Genomic DNA, 18,898 nt, shown 5'->3' on the forward strand with positions numbered 1-18,898 from the left:
CTCCAACTCAGTTACTTGCATGTATCTTAGATAAGACACTTCACTTGCTCATGCCTTGCTTTTCTTACTCTAAAATGCACCTACTTGCCATCCCAATGGTTCAATTTGGCTCTGAGGAACAAATGAAATTATCTATGCTTTGTGTTCCATAAAGCACACTACAAATGCAATAAAAATGTGTTTATTGAATGCTGGACTATGCCTGGCACTACCCTTAATCACTAAATGGATTATCACATTTTGTCTTCAGAACAACACTGTGAGATATGCCATTATCCCCATTTACACACATGGAAACTGAGGCCCATGGCCACACATCTTACGTGCCAGTCAGTGGCAAAGGCCCAGTTCAAATTCACCCTGCCTGACTGCAGAGCCCCTGTCGATGTGCTAGGCATGCTGTAGGCTCTGTGTTTGCAGGCCTCTGGGGAGGCAGTTCTCAACCAGAGGCATTTTGGGGTGCCTGGAGATTTGTAATAATTGGGGACTGGGCAAAGGTGTGCATCTGGCCTCTAGTGGACATCCTACAGTGCCCAGGATGAATTAGCTGGCTCAAAAGGTCAGTAGGTAAGAAACCTTGCAGGTTAAGAAACCCTGCTCTCCTGTCGAATCTGTGAATTATTGGCGTAAGCCTGATTTCATCTTAAGTAATCATTAATTCTTCCTCTTATCTTTTACTGAATGGTAATTTGTGACTCCTTATGCTTTGAAAACACAGGAAGAATACTTATATTAAAATTTGCTTGCATATTTCTGTGGAAAAAAAAGAAAAATTGAGAAAGGTTTTTGGCTTCTCGAAACTACCAGAACTTACTTTGAATGATGTGGGATTTGTAGCTTTGGATCTGAAGGCCTTTTAAAGGGCAAGCCAATGCAAATTCATAAGGAGCCTAAATTTAATCCTTCAAAATGCTATTTTGATTAAGTTCCTAACACAACTCAGGTTAATCTGTTGATGTTTTCAAGTTTGGATGGGATTCTTTGGGACCTCTTTTAATAATTAATTTGGAATGAATGATAATTTTTGAAGGAGTACATTTTAAAAGTTGATTTTCTAGCTGGGTAATTATCGTTACATTCTTTTTTTTTATTTTTTTTATTTTTTTAATCTTCATTTTATTGAGATATATTCACATACCACGCAGTCGTTACATTCTTATTTATAGAATTTATTCTGTGAATACTTTCATAGTAGTACTGGGCCCTTCTGAAACGGGTTTTGGCAGACAGCAGCACTGTGGAAGGAATCCCAAAACCCTGCTCCTCTGGTCCATCATTTCCTGCTTATTAGCAGAGTGTCTGTCTTTGGATTGTTGTTTGAATTCTGGTCTTTAATTTGGTTTCTTTTGCATAGTTCTCTCTGACACTGTTAGACCAAAAGCTAAGAAAATTAGGTTATAGTAGATGTTCCTACAAAACATTTTATTCTGAAAATTTTTGGGATTACTGAGAAGTCAAAAGAATTATATGCCAAACACCCACATACCCTACCACTTAGATTCTGCAGTTAACATGTTGCCATATTTTTTGATCACAGATCTGACTAGCAGTTGATCAACTCATCTCTTTTTTTAGTGCATTTCAAAGTAAATGACAAAGATCGGTAGGTTTCACACTTCTTTAACAAGCCTTTCTAGCTTGGCTATTATAATGCTGAAGTGATTATTCTTAACATGTTGGAAGGTAAGTTTCCAGTTCTTTGATTTGTTTTTCTCTCAAAACAAAATCCTTAATGTAATGCTGTTCTTGGCTTGTGACCACAAGCCAAAGTACCCACATATTAAAAATTTTAAGTGTGTTAAATTTGTATGTCTGTTCTCTGACTATAATTCAACCTCCTGCTGTAAAGATAATTTTGGATGTGTGTATCCTGTGCTTTCAGATACCTTTATCTGGATATGGAGGAACAAGTAATCTTATTTTGGAAGATGTTAAAAAATTATCTGACAGTTACATGGTAATGGTGAATGGCTTAATACCTGGTAAAGAAAGTAGAATTGTTTTTTCTGTTCGAAACACTGGCTCTCGAGCAGCTTTCGTTAAAGCAGTATGTTTTAAGGATTCCCAGAAAAGAGCTTTACTGGATCCTAAAGTGATGAGGATTTTTCCAGATAAATTTGTGCTCAAGGAAAGAACACAAGAAGTAAGTATAAAAGTTCTGCACTACAAACAGGAACTAAATTTTAGATTAAGTTCATAATTATGTAATTTATGGCAATGAGCTAAAATAATAATTGAAAGTATTGAAGGAGTAGAAATGTTTATTGATTATCTGATCTTGGATATGCTATACATATGAATTTGTGTCTATGTTTAATGTTTAGACTCATAAGATCATTTATTCAGAATGAAATGACTTAAGAAAAATGTTGTTAATATTCTCACCCGATTTTTTTCTTGATATCAGAATGTTACTATAATATATAATCCATCAGACAGAGAGAGCAGTTGTAAAACTGCAACAGAACTGTCAACTGTATATTTCTTTGGTGGAGATGAAATTTTAAGACAACAGTATCGAAGGTAGGTGTCCTAAAGAATATTTTGAACTATTTTAGTAGCAGAAATGTTGAAGACTTAAATGGGTTGGGATTTGAGATTTATAGAACATTAGTGAAATGTAGATTGAAAGGCTTGGCACCATTTTTTTGGCTGGTAATCTACCATAATTTGAGGGAGAGATATGTGTCCTTGCCATGTGCCTTCTCTGGATGTGTTGTGCCTCTTTGCCTTTACTGGCTAGGCACTTCATACTTCACGATGGGATCATATTCATAAAGTACTGGAGGAGATAGAATTGATGGTGAATCAGGTTCAGAAAAGATGTAAGTTCTACCTAAATGGTATTTGTGTAACACACCTGACTTAATTTGGGTTTTTCCTGGGAATGCTTTAAATTATTTGAAAGGATCAAGTCATATTTTAGAAATGTGTAGAATATGTAACTAGGCTAACTATGTAAAGCATGTCCTTTTAGCAAATTTTGATATATCTGACTTAAATATAGTTTAATATGCTGAAATGTTGCTAAATTTAGGATATTGATTTAGGACTCGGTGTGATTTAAATATAAATAAAATTCTGGTATGTTAAATTCTGGGTTCTTCTGTTGTAAAATTTTGTTTCCCAGCCTGGAGGACCTGAATATAAAGTAGGTGAATCTAACAAAGTTTTCATCTGTTAGTAGGAAATTATTAATTCCCAGTAGGGGAGAAAGTATATACGTATATTCTTCCAAACCTTTGTGATGTACTGTCTGCTGTATTTTTTTCCAGTAAATAACTTGGCAAGTTTTTTTTTTTTTTTTTTTTTTTCAATCTGTTGAGGATCATTGGAATGCTTATAAAGAGGAAATTTAATAAGTTGCTACTTGATGGTAGAACAGACCAAATGTGAAGTGCTCAACTTTTAACCTGGTTTTGTTTTTCAATTAAATATTTTAGAAATAGAAACTATTAGAAAATCAGTTTACCAGGCTTTTTGGGTTCTTTTTTCTTTCTATAGAAATCACTGCATTGTTTTAGAATTTCTCTTTGCAGTAAATTTGCAAAAGGAGATTTCTTCTATTTGTGAACATCTGAGTGTTACAGAGAAATTTACATTGCAGTTCTCTCACCGAATCTTGGGAAGAGCCCAGATAAACATAGTCATATGGCAATTTAAATGTTGCTCTCTGGTGTCTTGATGTACCATTTTCTTAGTATTTTCTTTTTTTCTGAGACAAACTTTCAACTAGTACCAAATTATCACAAATAATGAAAATATAAGATCTGAAAAGAATCTAATTGTACTTTTACCCCTCTACTCTTAAGAATGTTAGGGGAGGATCTTGTTTTGATGTTGTTATTTAATGAAACTGTGATGGTTTGCTTCCGTGTAGTCTCTTAAAAGAGAACATCCAAAACAGGTTTTCTTTTTTAAAGTACTTAAATTAGGTCCTAAAACATGAGATCTATGTAATATATGATGATATTAGTGGGATTTGCTAAATGCTTTAATGAATACCTAAGGTCACTTTATATGTAAAACTACTTTTGAATAAAAATCTCTCCTGGCAGAGCCCTGTTGCCTAATCCAGGGATTATAGAGCAGATACTTCCAGAATACAGTCTGCTGCAGAGCATTAATTTTGCTGAAACATTTCAAGATGAACTACTAGTAACTGAAGGTAAAATTTTCCACGTCTTAACTCTTTTGAGTCATCTGTAGTATTACCTAGGTCCAGGGCTGTGATGTAAGTAGGAAGAGTGTTCACTTAGATGTGGTGTCCTGCCAAGTTTGAGCTATAGCTCTGCTATATGACTTTGGATGAAATACTTAACATTACTGAAATTCAGTTTTCTTAACAATAAAATGGGAAAAATAAATAATAATTAGCTTCTCATACATACAGAGTGATGAGGATCAAATGTGATAATGTTCATGAAAGAGCTTTGCTATACAAATGTTAGGTGTTATGAATATATTATTGCACTTAGTCAAGATGGATAGGCTCACACATAGTGGAGGAGGGGGAGGGTGGCCATTCAACTCACGTTCATTACCACTTAAGATTTAATAAGTGTGAACCTACACTCATTTTGAGATTTCTTTGCTATTGTGCCTGTTGTAAGATTTATGAAGCATATGATGGTGGCAGAAGGGTCCAAAATAGAGTGACTCTAACTTAGAAGGTTAGCCATATTTGAGCTAGTATTTAATAGTGTTTATTATAAACTCAAAAAATACGTATTAAGAAGTAACAAACTATGAAAGTATGGGTACAGAGATTTTAATCAGTATTGTTTATAATAGCAAGAAGGTAGAAGTTGCCTAAATGTTCTAGAATAAGGGATTGTTTAATTATGCAGTAGGATATTTTGAAGCCTTTAAAACAATTGTGTGAATCTATATTAAATGACATGGAAGGCTCTTCATTTGTTAAGAGAAATAAAAGTTTGGTAGTAAGATCTCAATTTGGTTAAAAAAAATTTGTCTCTATATAGTTGCATAGGTAAAATTATAGCAGGTTACACAACAAAATATTAATAATGGTTATATTTTAGTGGTAGAATTTTGGGTGGTAGGTGGTTTTTGTGTTTTTTCTACTTTTATATTCTAAAAGTTTTTTAAATTATAGACTATATATTGCTTCTGAAATATAAAGGGAAAGGGATTTATGCCCTTGTAGGGTCACATAGAGTGGTCTGTGATCTTTTCAATAAATTGGGAGTCTAGGTTGTCTGCTAAGAGGGTAGATAGGGACAGTTAGTTAAAATGATGAAAATATGTGGAATGGACTTGTAAACAGTGTTCTAAAGGAGCAGAGTATAGAGGAAAGAACCTTAGATTTGGAGATGAAACTTGATTCAGGACCTTTGTCTGTCACTTCAGCCCCTCTAAGCTTTTTTTCATTTTTTCCTCATAACAACAATCACATTAAGAGAGAAAGTGAATCATGCTATGTCCAGGGAACACAAACATTAAATAACATGTTGCAACAATAGTGAAGACTGTGATTAAAAAGTAGGTGGTAGCATGAGTTTGTAGTTGTTCAAAAGTTGGGACAATTTCACAGTTCAGCAACATTTCATGCATTTATCAAAGGGATGTATATTGAGAAGACAAGGTGCCAGCAAGTATATTAGATACTGGGATGTAAGTAGAAAAGATGCAAAGCTTGCCCTTGAGGAGCTTACAAAGAAGACAGATGATTAAAGTATAGTATGAAAAGTGCTGTGCTAGAGCTGTATTTAGGAATCTGGGAGAGCCCAGAGGAAGGGCCCCTCACTTAGAATGAGGTAGCCTTGAAGAGTGAGGAGGAGTGGACAAGGTGAGGAATTATGTTCCAGATAGAGAACCACATGTGCCAAAATTCAAGAAATGTGTTATATTCAGAGTTGTGTTGACAAACAACCAAAAGTAACCTGCCAAGATCACTTATATGAAACAGGGTTAAGCTGGGACTTAAGCTAGATCCTTGGGACATCAGAATTCTGTTCATGGAACGTGGTGCTCTTTGCGATGGTATATTTATTGTCTACGTGAAGGGAAGAACTGACCCCACATTGTTTTGCCTGGGTTAGAACAGTAGATCACCTATGAGAATGTTGAACTTTTTACTTGATTATTTGAATAACATGCTCAAGCATATTACTGTTACACATATTTGCAATGACGACCATCTTGCTTTTGAGAAATAGGTGATTTGTGGCAAGTATCGTTAGTTGATTTAAACTTTTTTACTCGAATGTCTTTGTTAATATAAATTTCAATTTACATTTACTGTGTTATTTTAAATTTTTCGTTTTCAAAAATTCATAATTCTCAAAAGAATATTTGATTTTTTCCATACAAGTGTATTCAATGTAAGTTCTTGTACAGGCATACCTCATTTTATTATTATTCGCATTTACTGTGTTTTTTACAAATTGAAGGTCTGTGGCAACCCTGCATCAGGCAGGTCTGTTGGCGCCGTTTTTCCAACAGCTTGTGCTCACTATGTGTCTCTGTCACATGTTGGTAATTCTTGCAATATTTCAGATTTCTTCATTATCATTATATCTGTTACGGTGATCTGTGATCAATGATCATTGATGTTCCTATTATAATTGTTTTGGGGTTACTGCAAACCACGCCCATGAACTTAATCCATAAGTGTTGTGTGTGTTCTCACTGCTTCACTCACTGGCCATTCCACATCCCTCTCCTCGGCCTCCCTGGTCCCTGAGACACAACAGTATTGAAATTAGGCCAAGTAATAACCCTGCAATGGCCTCTAAGTGTTCAAGTGAAAGGAAGAGTCGCATGTTTCTCACTTTAAATCAAAAGATAGAAATGATTAAGTTTAGAGAGGAAAGCATGTCAAAAGCCTTTCAGCCTCTTGTGCCAAACAGTTCACCGAGTTTTGAATGCAAGGGAAAAGTTATTGAGGGAAATTAAAAGTGCTACTCCACTGAACACACAAATGATAAAAAAGCAAAATAGCCTTATTGCTGATATGGAGAAAGTTTTAGTGGTCTGGGTAGAAGATCAAAGCAGCCACAACATTCCCATTCCCTTAAGCCAGAGCCTAATCCAGAGCAAGGCCCTAACTCTTTTCAATTCTGTGAAGGCTGAGAGAGATGAGGAAGATGCTGAAGAAGGCTGAGAGAGATGAGGAAGATGCTGAAGAATAGTTTGGAGCTAGCTGTGGTTGGAGTAAAGAAAGGAGCCGTCTCCATAACATAAAAGTGCAAGGTGAAGCAACAAGTGCTGATGCAGAAGCTGCAGCAAGTTATCCAGAAGATCTAGCTAAGATAATAGATGAAGGTGGCTATGTGTAACAACAGGTTTTTAATGTAGACGAAACTGCCTTCTTTGGAGGAAGTTGCCATGTAGGACTTTACTAGCTAGAGAGAAGTCAATGCCTGGCTTCAAAGCTTCAGAGGACAGGCGGACGCTCTTGTTATGGGTGAATGAAACTGGTGAAGCCAGTGCTCATTTACCATTCTGAAAATCCTAGGGCCCTTCAGAATTTTGTTATGCTAAACCTACTTTCCCTAAGCTCTAGTGATGGAACAGCGAAGCCTGGGCAACAGTGCTTTAATGGAATATTTTAAGCCCACTGTTAAGACCTATTGCTCAGAATAAAAGATTGCTTTCAAAATATTACTGATCATTGACAATGCGCTTGGTCACTCAAAGGCTCTGATGGAGATGTACAATGAGATGAAAGTTGTTTTCATGTCTGCTAACACAACATCCATACTGTGGCTCATGGATCAAGGAGTCATTTCAACTTTCAAGTCTTGTTTTTTAAGAAATACATTTCATAAGGCTATAGCTGCCATAGCTAGTGATTCCTCTGATGGCTGTGTGCTAAGTCAGTTGAAAACCTTCTGGAAAATATTCACTATTCTAGATGCAGTTAAGAATATTTGTGATTCATAGGAGATCAGAATATCAACATTAACAGCAGTTTGGAAGAAGTTGATTCCAATCTTAATGGATGACTTTGAGAGGCTCAGGACTTCAGTAGAAGTAACTGTGGATGTGGTAGAAATGTGGAGCCTGAAGATGTGACTTGAATGGATGAGGATTTGCTACTTATGGATGAGCAAAGAAAGTAGTTTGAGATGAAATCTACTGGTGACATTGTTGAAATGTCAACAAAGGATATAGAATTTTATCTTAATTTCCTAGACTGTCCAAGCAAATGCCAACAATTGGGGCTTGTTAAACAAAGGAAATTTATTAGCTTCTGGTTTTGAGGCTAAAAGAGGGTCCAAATCAGGGCATCATCAGGCAGTGCTTTCTCCCTAAAGACTGTGGCGTTCTGGAGCTGGCTGCCGGCAATCTTTGGTCCTCAGTTTGTCCCATGGCAAGACACACGACGGCGTTTTTTGGCCTCTCCATTCTCTTCCAGGTTTCGTTGATTTTAGCTTCTTTCCATGGCTTTCTCTCTGTTTGTCTGCATTTCACTCCTCCTATAAAGGTCTCCGGTAATAGGATTAAGACTCATGCTGATTGAGATGGGCCACCCCTCAACTAAAGTAACCTCATGAAAGAGCCCTACTTAGGATAGGTTATCACCCACAGGAATGGATTAGGTTTAAGAGCTAAACCACCGCAAATATTGTATACACTTAGTTGATAAAGCAGTGGATTGACTTCCAATTTTGAAAGAAGTTTTACTATGGATAAAATGCTATCAAACAGCATTGTATGCTACAGAGAAATCTTTTGTGAAAGGAAGAGTGATTTGATGTGGCAGACTTCGTTGGCTTATTTTAAGAAATTAATAATGCAACCTTCAGCAGTCACCACCCTGATGAGTCAGCAGCCATCAACATCAAGGCAAGACCCTCCAACAGCAAAAAGATTATGACTCATGAAGGCTCAGATGATGTGTTAGCATTTTTTAGCAATAAACTATTTTTAAATTAAGGTATGTACATTGGTTTTTTAAGACATAATTCTATTGCATACTTCAGAGACTCTTGTATAGTGTAAACATAACTTTTATATGTACTGGGGAACCAAAATATTCATGAGACTTGCTTTATTGTGGTATTCACTTTATTACCATGGTCTGGAACCAACCCCACAATATATGTCTGTATATACACAAACTCAGGTAGACAGATGTAAAGATGTTCAACTTGAGCATGATTTTATTAATCTAGATATCTTTAGTTACATTTAATAGTGCCTGGTTTCTGGATTTGATTCAATGTCCATGAGGCTGCCTCTTTTTGTTTGCCCTTGAGCAAGCTACTCAGGCACAGAGGAGCTTCGGAGTCCTCATCTTTGAAGTGGAGATAAGAGTAATAACTGCCTCAAAGAGTTGGGAAGACTAACAAAGTTAATATTTATAAGGAGATTAGAACTGTGCCTGTCCCACAGTCAGCTTTATATGACTGTTTACCTCTGTATATATCTTTAGAAGCTTCCTTATTTAATGCTTACAACAGCCTCCTACTCTGAGTTACAGTGGAGGAAGCTAAAGCCTGGAGTGGGGAAGTGACTTGCCACGGATCCCAGCTGGTGAGTGGCAAAGCTGTAGTTTCGATCCAGGGCAGAGCTTGAGCTCCCGACCACTGGTGCTGAACTGCCTAGAATTTAATGCCATAATCAAAATTTCAGCTAGCCCCAACCTAAGAAAATAGTGTTCTGTGTCTGTACATATATAAAATTATCTGTTACTTTTGTTGTGTGATTATGTGAAGATTCAAGTATTTCCAAACATTATTTTCTGTTTTAGTATATGATCTCCCCCAACAACCTAATGATGTTCAGCTCTTCTATGGAAGCATGCGTAAAATCATACTTTCAATAATTGGAGAATTCAGAGATTGCGTTTCTAGCAGAGAGCCTTCTTCCAGAACTAGCTTGGAATTGACAAGGTAAAAAAAAAAAAAAAAAGCCCTTTCACCAGATTTCAAGATTGATTCATAGTAGAACTGATCTTTTCCCTGTACTTTATTACTACTTGTTTTCTGAGAATGTTTATTTCACCTTCAGTTTTTAGTTTAAGTTTACATAATTTTAAACTTACAGAAAAGTTGAAAATTAGTACAAAGAACTCCCATATACCCTGTGCTCAGATTCCTCAGTTGTTAACATTTTACCATATTTGCCTTATTGTTTATTATGGATCTATAACTTTTCCTGAACCATTTAAGAATAAGTTGCAGGCATGGTAACTTCTTAGTCCTAAATACCTGTAAACTTAGAAAATGTGAATTTCCTAAAAACACAAGACTCTCTCTCCTATATAGCCATAGTAAACCCATCAAAATTAGAACGTTCTCAGGTGTACTGCCATCCAGTCAACAGAGCCCATTCAGAGTTTGCCATTGTCCCTAAAGTGTCCTTTGCTGTTAAACAAACAGAAATCTTCCTCTTTCTGCCTGCTTGTCTGGTCCAGAATCTAATACAGGTCACTGCTGCATTTGCTTAGCTGGTCTTGATAGTTTTTGAGAGAGAGCACTTCCTCACTCTTCCCTGTCCTCTCATTACCGGATTGTCAAATCAGATCCTTGGAATCTAAGATCTTTTCCAGAATCAAGCTTTTCTGATGATCTCGGTGAGGCCTAGGGAAGTCTGAGGCTGCCATGGCTCTTCCTAGGTCCTCCATGCAACTTTAGCACTAGCCTCCTGCCTCCGACGAAACACAGGCCTCCTGGCTGTGCACAAAAGGAGGAGCTATTTCAATTGTGAAAGTGCTCTTGTTTTATTCTTTGATAATTACATAGCATAAGTGGGATTTTCCAAAGAGCTGTGCACCATAAAATCAAAATTTCAGGTTTCTTTACCATTAACAATTCTAGAAAGACCAGGTATACCCTGTTAAAAGTATTCATAGATAAGGACAGTAGTGTGTTTGCTGGCAGATCTTTCATTAGCAAGATTATAAGGGGATTTGACCAAATCATCTTTCATTTTTTTCTGGGCATTCCCTGGAAGAAAGGAGAAAATAGGTTGCAGGCCAGCTGCTAACCCTTTTCTTACCAACGACCTTGATGTTCTTAAAGAGCACAGGCCTGTTACTTCGTAACATGTTCCTCAGTTTCTGTTTACAGGTGGAGGTTTCACATATTTGGTGGAACATCACAGAAATTATGCTCTTTGTTTTCTCAGTGCATCTTCTCCAGTGGTATAAAATGTTGATTGTCCCATTACTAGTAATAGTTTTATCACTTAGTTAAGATAGCGCCTGCTAGGTCTCTCCACTGTAAAATTAACAAGTATCTTGTAGGGAGATACTTAGAGATGATAAAATATCTTGTTCCTCATCAAACTTTTAGCAACCAGTGATGATTCTTGCCTGAATCATGTTACTATCATGGTTACCAAATGGTGATTTTCTGATTCCATCTTTCTCCATTTATTAGTTGGCTTTCTGCTGTGAGGAAGAGATTTACTTTTCCCCTTTTATTTATTTATTTGTTCATGTTAGGTGAACTTAGGGATCGAATGGGTTGCAATCTTTTACTGTCATTATGTGATCCCTTCAAGTTGGGTCCTTGATCATTTTAATGTGGTCCACATTGGTCTTCGAGCGCTTCCTTATTCACTGGCACAACAGAGTATTCTAGATTCAGCTTACACTTTCCCTGCCCAGCTCTTAGAAGCCCAAGTTCTTTTCAGTAGAGAATGTACTAGAAAACAGGATCCAGGCACAACAGCTTATTGCTAATGAGGTGTCATTGCTTCTAGGCCCTCCCAGTAGGCAGAGCTAGGAAATACATCTACAGCTATGTCACATTATAAATATGTTAGAAACCATGCATTTACACTGATACTTCCAATTCTAATCTAACACCAGATAGTATTTTTCAAAGGTAATCAATTGAAATAATTAAAGAAAGTAGTTATGTATGTTAAAAAATTATCTTGAAAATCACTTAAATTGTGAGGACTTGGTTCTTAGGAAGGTAAAAAACCAGAAATCAACTTTTTGAAAGAATCATTTCTGTGTTTTGGCTGGTGCCCCCATGACTTCACAGGGGCTGTGGAAGTCTGATTTGGAAAGGAGGGGGTGAGAGGCCAGTGGGTAGGAGTTAAAGCAGGAATTTGTTCCTCTCTTTGCTGAGCATTAACTTGCAATAAGCAAAGCTATAGCTCCACTCTGGTAGGAGAATTTGGGTACTGCACAGTTAAACTTCAATTAAGTCATGTGCTTTAGTGTATACAAAATTCATCTGAATTACAGTTAGGTAACACTTTTTTACCACATAATAAAAAATCTTCCTAAACTGTAATAGCACTCTGCCCAGAAGACTCTCCTGTTGTTAAAAGTCTTTGTGGTGTCGGTATTGTGAAGCCAGTTATCTTTATGGACTTAAAGATGTATTTAAGAGGTTGAACTGAATGTTTGGTTTTTTTTAAGTTCCTGATATTGGGGTTATTTTTTGGTCAATCTTTTAACGGACTTCTGATGGCATGCTGAATTCAAGGCTTGAAAGAGACTGAATTGTTGAATAATCTAACTTCAGTTTTACTATAATAATTTGACCTACACTGTACTTTATTTTTTACACATTCCTTTAAATATACATAATAGGAAGGATTTTTGTTCTCTGGAAAATACACAGTATGTAATACACTTTCAGTCTTTTCTTAATGGTTTCAGATGTATGAAGAAATAATATAAACATGTGACTGAATTTTTCTTTTTATCATTTTTAATTTCTTCTCTCTTTTCAAATTTTAAATAATTTTCTAGAGACTCTGGACCTTCTGAAAAACACAGTGGCAATGTCTCTTTGGATGTTCTGCCAGTTAAAGGTCCTCAGGGTTCTCCGCTTGCTTCTCAAGCTAGTCCCCCAGCTCAGGATAAATCGGCCTCTGAAGAAACATGGACTGTCCACCCGGGACACCTGATTCTGCTCGCTCCTGCTTCTTGTGAGTGCATCCGCTGACTACATGCATGGCCCCCTGGGTACCTTCGGCTCATCTAGGTCATTCACCAGCCTCCTGTGGGACTGATAGAGGTTCTGCTTTGCTCAGGTTTAAGCCCCAAATTCCCAGGATAGCAGAGCCTCTCATCCTTTAGCCCTTCCCCCTCCCATCCCCAGAGAACTCACTACCGGGTTATAACCCCACCCCAGATAACCCTTAGCCAGGGTATGGTTGGTTCCAAGAGCAAGCAGATCTGTTTCCGTCTGTGCCAAAATTAAGACTGCAGAGTAATGGATTTCAGGGTTCCTCTTTTCCCTAACTTTGTTCAGTATTACAAGTCTCTCTGGTCTCCAAATGTGTGAACAATACATGGACTGGCTTTACCATTGAAATTCCTGTGATTGAATAACTGGTCAAGTACAATAAGTCGGTTCATGAATGTGTTTATTTAGGATTTATTTTTATTGTTTATTAGCATTTGTCTTTTTCTTTGATGCTGAATGTAAGTAACATGTTATCTGTATAATAGGTGAAATGGCAAAAACCGGACGTTTCCGTATTTTAAATAATTCTGTCACGTCACTGAAATTTGAACTGTACTGGCCGGCACATTGCCTTACAGTGACACCGCAGCATGGAGTTATTGCACCAGAGTAAGTAGGGCCCTCTTCTGTCTTTCTCTGGGTATATTCAGATGCTATCATGGTGGCCTTGAAGGATCAGTAATATGCCATGTTAATTTATTCAGTAAATTTTTGCCCCATGCTGACTCTGTAGAAAGCATCCAGCTTGGCTCTGTGGGACGACAGTGAGCTCAGGGCCCATGCAATTCCAAAGTAGAGCTCCTGTACGCAGCCCGTGGGGTTTAACTTAAAATGGTAAGAAGTGCTGCTTAGTACAAAGTGTTAAAGATAGTGCGAGCTGGGAAAGATAACCTGATGTGAATGAAATCAGAGTGTTTTTTGAAGTATTACAAAGCAAGGAATAACATGCTTGTGGGCAGTGGTGTCTCCAGGGCTCAGGTGGCCCTGCTGTTTGTGGCCTTTGTTTTGGCTCATTTGTGCTGCTGCCTTTGTCTAGGGGTATTTTTTGGACAAAGCTTCCTGCGTTACACCCTAACTTAATGTTTTCTACATAGAATGCAAAGACAGGGAAGGTCTTTGGGGGCCAAATGTTAATAAGCAGTTGTTCTCTGTACAGAGCTGAATTGCTGATGTGAGGTAAGCCAGAGAGCCCTGTGGTTTTTCAGGGACAAGCACAGAACGTCCGAAAGGTGCTTCCTGCTTGGGATTAGCAACTTTACAGAAAAACGTGAGGTTTACTTACTTCTGCAAAATGATGAGTGCATTTCAGGAGGGTCCCCTTGACTGAGACTGTACTAAGGAAGAGTAACGGACACCCCAGGGCCCAGGAAGCCAAGGAGACATGTATTGGGTTAATAAATTAACTATGTACAGCATACCCTTTCCAACAAATGGGTGAGAAGATAGGGAGATGGCAAGACAGCTTTTCCACAAATAACTTTTTACAGAGCCCCATATATTGGCTATTAACATTGGAAAGTTATCTTGCAATGTCATTTTGGACATGTCTACCTAAATACCTTTTATAACTACCTGGAGATATCTTTTAAATCACAAATCTGATTATACCATCCACATTTAAATTGGCATGCCACAGCTCATAGACCATGAGCCTGGAAAATGTTAGCGGCTGGATTAATGAAAAGACTTTTTTTTCCATTCCTTTTCTGATTCTCCCTCCACTTTTCTTCCATTTTTACTGTGACTCATACTCCAGAGCTGCATCATTCTTTGTTATCAAGTGGTTAAGAGCTTTGTAGTATTATTCTTTTCACTCCAAAAAATATTTATTTTGAATTGCTTTTAAAATGGTGTTTCTATAGCATGATTTATTTTCATGTGAGTTTTGCCCTTAGGTTCATTCAGCTTTTTGTTAGCTAGAAGAGTCTGCTCTCTGCTCTTCCTGACCAAAAAGAAAATAGTTTGTTATTAGTATGGTATTTATAACTATTGTGCTTATTGCTGTTAAAGTATAGGATATTCTTGGTTTTCATTCTTATATTCTTTTTAAGGAGTAAACTGCAAATTCTTGTGAGTCCTAATTCCTCCCTGTCCACAAAATATTCAACAATCCCATGGAGTGGTTTGATCTATATACACTGTGACAATGGACAGAAGGTACTTTTTAAAGTGTGTGTGTGTGTGTGTGTGTGTTTGAGCATCATTTATACTATTTGCAGCCTTAAGTTTTTATAATGCTAGCACTTACATTTCAGAAATCCCATGCAGATATAGTGCATCTGTTGTTCTCTCAGCCCAACTGGATTTATTTAAATGTGGTACTTAGTGCAGAGTCCTTCTGTTAGTGAGCTGAATGAGTCTTTTGGTTGGGGGTGGTTCATGCAGTGGGCTGAAGAGTGAGCCCCAGAAGCCATTATTAATTTGTAGTCTATGCTTTAAAAAAACAGAAGGGGTGAGGGAGTAGAGTCAAAGATTTATTTTGTTTGAGATTTGGATATACTGTAATTTCTAAATCTGTCAGTGTTTCCTTTGTTTGGCATTATTTTTCTCTACCATGATTTTAAAATATTGTGTCTTTTAAAATGATAGCTATATTTGTGACTCATCCCTTTATTTGGCTTATTTCAGAAAATTGTAAAAGTTCAAATTCGAGAAGACTTGACCCCAGAAGAACTTCCTTTCACAAAACATGTGGCCTCCAGCCCATTCAGAGTCCTTCCCCCAGGGTCTGAGCTTTCCTTCAGTCATTTGCTAAAACCAGTGACAAAGCCACCTTCCACAAAAGTTGAAATAAGAAACAAGAACATTACTTTTCCCACAACAGAACCTGGTGAAACTTCAGGTATTTTATCACAAAATTATGTAATTCAAACGTCTACTGATATATTGAGTCCAATGCTATATTCTTGGTTAACTATAAGTTAGTATAGGTACAAATTTTTACATTCCTTCCAACACTTCAGGAGAAAATCAGGTGCTCATCAACAATAATTTCAATGATGGGCGGGGATTCAGTTGTGCTTAAAATTTAAATCTCTGCTTTTAATAACTGTACGTATTTTAGGATCTTAAATGTTATTTGATGGTCAGAACAATCCCTCACCAGCTCTCAACAAATCTTTGACCAGGATTGCTAATAAATTAGTAGCTGAAGGAGAGAGGAAAGAGACGAAAGCATGGCTGTGTCACTTACTAATCTGACTTTGAAGCTCTAGAGAGGTTAAATCAAATTGCATAGTTTCCCCATTTGTAAAATGGCCATTGTGATCAAAGCCTACAACATAGGTTTGTGAGGATTAAATGAAATAATATATGTAAAGCACTCAGCATACTGTTTGTCATCTCATGAGCACTCAGTAGGTGTTAGCTCAGTTTCAAGCCTGGCACTTCCTGATCATCACTCCCTCTTCCCAGCTCATTTTCTCTAGAATTCTCTGGCCTCATCAGCTCTCCAGTTCCCTGACCCCACTACCTTTCCACTTTTTACACCATCCTACTCCATCACCTGCTTGTATCCCAATTCTCTGCAAGCCTCCTTAAATTTTGTGGACTGTCGTAATGAGTGCTCACAAACTCCCTTAACTGCCTTGTGCCTCTCTGTCTGGGTTTGGCCTGGTTGGAATTTTGCCAGGAGGAAATTATCTTATTGCTCCTTTGCTTAATTCCTTCAGTAGCTTTCCATTGCTCTTAAAGTACCAAAGAGTATATGTGTCAAACTTGATTTTGTTAGAAAATACTATAGTTGCTGTTGAACTCCTTTTGGGATCTAAAAAGTGCTTTTTTTCCCCCTATGATGAGATAAAGAGACCGATTACATTAATCTGCTTGTTTACATACCTCACCAAGATTTCATCTGAGTTGTTTTACATGTGTTCCTTTTAGAAAATTATCTAGAACTTGAGAATCATGGCAACACAGAAGTAAAGTGGCATTTGTCATCTTTAGCGCCACCCTATGTCAAGGTCAGTAAAAATTGACTCCTATGTTTATTTTAACATTTAAAATTTATGCACTATATTTTAAAAACTAACTATGAGCATATGTTGATACTGTTCATTTAGTTGATTTTCTTTATGATGGGAAAAATACATGCCCAGTCTTTTTTCTCCAGGTGGCTTTGAGATTCAGATTATAGAATATATGTTAAAATACATGCTTCCTCAATTTGATGCTATCTCCCACAGTCTTGATTTTTTCCTGAAATAACTTCATTTTTAAAAACAGATTTAAAAAGTTTTTACACACATTTTCCTTCTCTGTGCTCTGAGTGCTTTTTTTTTAGCTATTTTTTCTTTTTTTTATTTATCTTATTTTTTTATTGTAGAATATAACATATATCCATAAAAGTTATAACTTTCCAAGTGCAATTTAACAAATAGTTAGAGAGCAAATTTCAAAGAATATTATAGGTTACAATTCCACAGTTTGTTATTTCCTGATTATGAAATATATATATACAAAAAGGTAATATCTTTCAAAGTATGATTTAGCTAGTAGATATATAGGAAATTTCCAAAGTTATTATGAGTTATAGTACCATAGATTTCCTTATTGTGAAATCTAACATATATACAAAAAGGTGTAGCTTTCAAGTTACAATTTAACAAGTAGCTATAGAACAAATTTCAAAGGATGTTAAAGAGTTATAGTTCCACCATTTTAATTTTTTGCTTCTAACTATTCTAATACCCTAGCAACTAAGGAAAAGAAAATCATATAAAGATTAAGTATTCACAATCCTTTGTTAAATTCCATTTTGTCTGTTTCTACCCCTTACTCTAGTTTAATCACTTTCCCCATCTTTAGGGATATCTAGGCAGTGACCACCCTCACCTGTTCATGTTGAAAAGGGATGTCAGCTTTATGAGCAAAGGGGACACATCTAGTTGATGTTCTTGAAGAGGCTATTGCCTCTGGGTTTTGGGACTTAGCTGGCATAGGGCTGAATGCTCTTGTATGTTTTCAACAAGTGACAGCTAGCATGACAGACGGAATTAAAGTGTTAGCCTACTGTATACCGTAGGTAGTCCCTGCCAGTGAGTACAGCCTGAATTAAGGACTATATGTATATTATACATGCATATTGTTATATATGCTGTATGTATTGTTTAGAGCCCTGTGGCCTCTCTGCCATGTATTTTGTGTGATAGTAAAAATTTTAACCCATAATATTAACAAAATATATGCAAAAGATAGTGCCGGACCTACTGAAAAGAAATCAAGATCGGTATTGCATGGATGTTAAAATGTATATTTAGTAGGGTTTTAAAAGTGTTTGAGGGAAAAGGTGGAGACAAGTTAAAACCAGTAGGCAAATAAGGATCATCAGGCAGTTCTTAGTAAGGACAGCATCATGGAGAGCCCTGCGGCCAGGGGCAGTGGCCACTTCCATGGTGTGAGAGACTCTCGCGTGACGGCGCTTGTGTAGTGCTGATTCAGGTAGCACTCCCATTTCTGGGAATGTGCTGAGTTCTCCCTGTCTGCTGTGAAACAGGCTTTGTGTGTCCCTGTGGAATTGATCCATCGACTTTTACAGTTTTCCATTTGATTGCTTAAATGATTACTTTGTAGGGAGTTGACCAAAGTGGAGATGTTTTTAGAGCTACCTATGCAGCATTCAGATGTTCTCCTATTTCTGGTGTTCTGAAAAGCCATGGAATCCAGAAGGTGAGTTTTGACATTTTTTTCTATGGTCAGCTGGTAAGAACGTGTTCTTTAAAGCCAGAAGTGCCTCATTGGATTCTATATGGATTAGTTTGTTTTACCTAGATCAGCGCAATTCACAGTGCCAGTCTGCCACAAGAGAAGAGTCTTGCACCAGAATGTAAATCAATGCACTGATCCTATAGCAAGAAGGCCTTGCTCTGAATAAATTGTCAGTTGAACTCTGTAATATAGGTCATTTACATTCTGACACCAGCTCTCCTTGTTGCGCTGGCACAGTGTGCAGGTTGCCAGTGCTTAGAACATACTTTGAGTAGCCTGAC

The 18,898-nt window shown here is 37.1% G+C and overlaps 1 protein-coding gene across 6 annotated transcripts in view; it reads left to right on the forward strand.

Moving 5' to 3' along the window:
• CEP192 (centrosomal protein 192) overlaps nucleotides 1–18,898 on the forward strand; it is a 132,907-nt gene that overhangs the window by 99,316 nt on the left and 14,693 nt on the right. For all 6 annotated transcript variants that reach the window (XR_005212162.1, XM_037805595.1, XM_037805599.1 and 3 more), the window contains 10 exons: nucleotides 1,883–2,143; nucleotides 2,408–2,523; nucleotides 4,059–4,168; nucleotides 9,725–9,866; nucleotides 12,692–12,870; nucleotides 13,397–13,520; nucleotides 14,963–15,068; nucleotides 15,540–15,753; nucleotides 16,794–16,873; nucleotides 18,483–18,578. Coding sequence is in view for 5 of the 6 variants with exons in the window: in XM_037805595.1 (XP_037661523.1) it covers nucleotides 1,883–2,143; nucleotides 2,408–2,523; nucleotides 4,059–4,168; nucleotides 9,725–9,866; nucleotides 12,692–12,870; nucleotides 13,397–13,520; nucleotides 14,963–15,068; nucleotides 15,540–15,753; nucleotides 16,794–16,873; nucleotides 18,483–18,578 (1,428 nt within the window). In the remaining variant the exon portion in view is untranslated. The remainder of the gene's footprint in view (nucleotides 1–1,882; nucleotides 2,144–2,407; nucleotides 2,524–4,058; nucleotides 4,169–9,724; nucleotides 9,867–12,691; nucleotides 12,871–13,396; nucleotides 13,521–14,962; nucleotides 15,069–15,539; nucleotides 15,754–16,793; nucleotides 16,874–18,482; nucleotides 18,579–18,898) is intronic.

This window comes from Choloepus didactylus, chromosome 16 (genome assembly GCF_015220235.1).
Source record: "Choloepus didactylus isolate mChoDid1 chromosome 16, mChoDid1.pri, whole genome shotgun sequence".
NCBI lineage: Eukaryota > Metazoa > Chordata > Mammalia > Pilosa > Megalonychidae > Choloepus > Choloepus didactylus.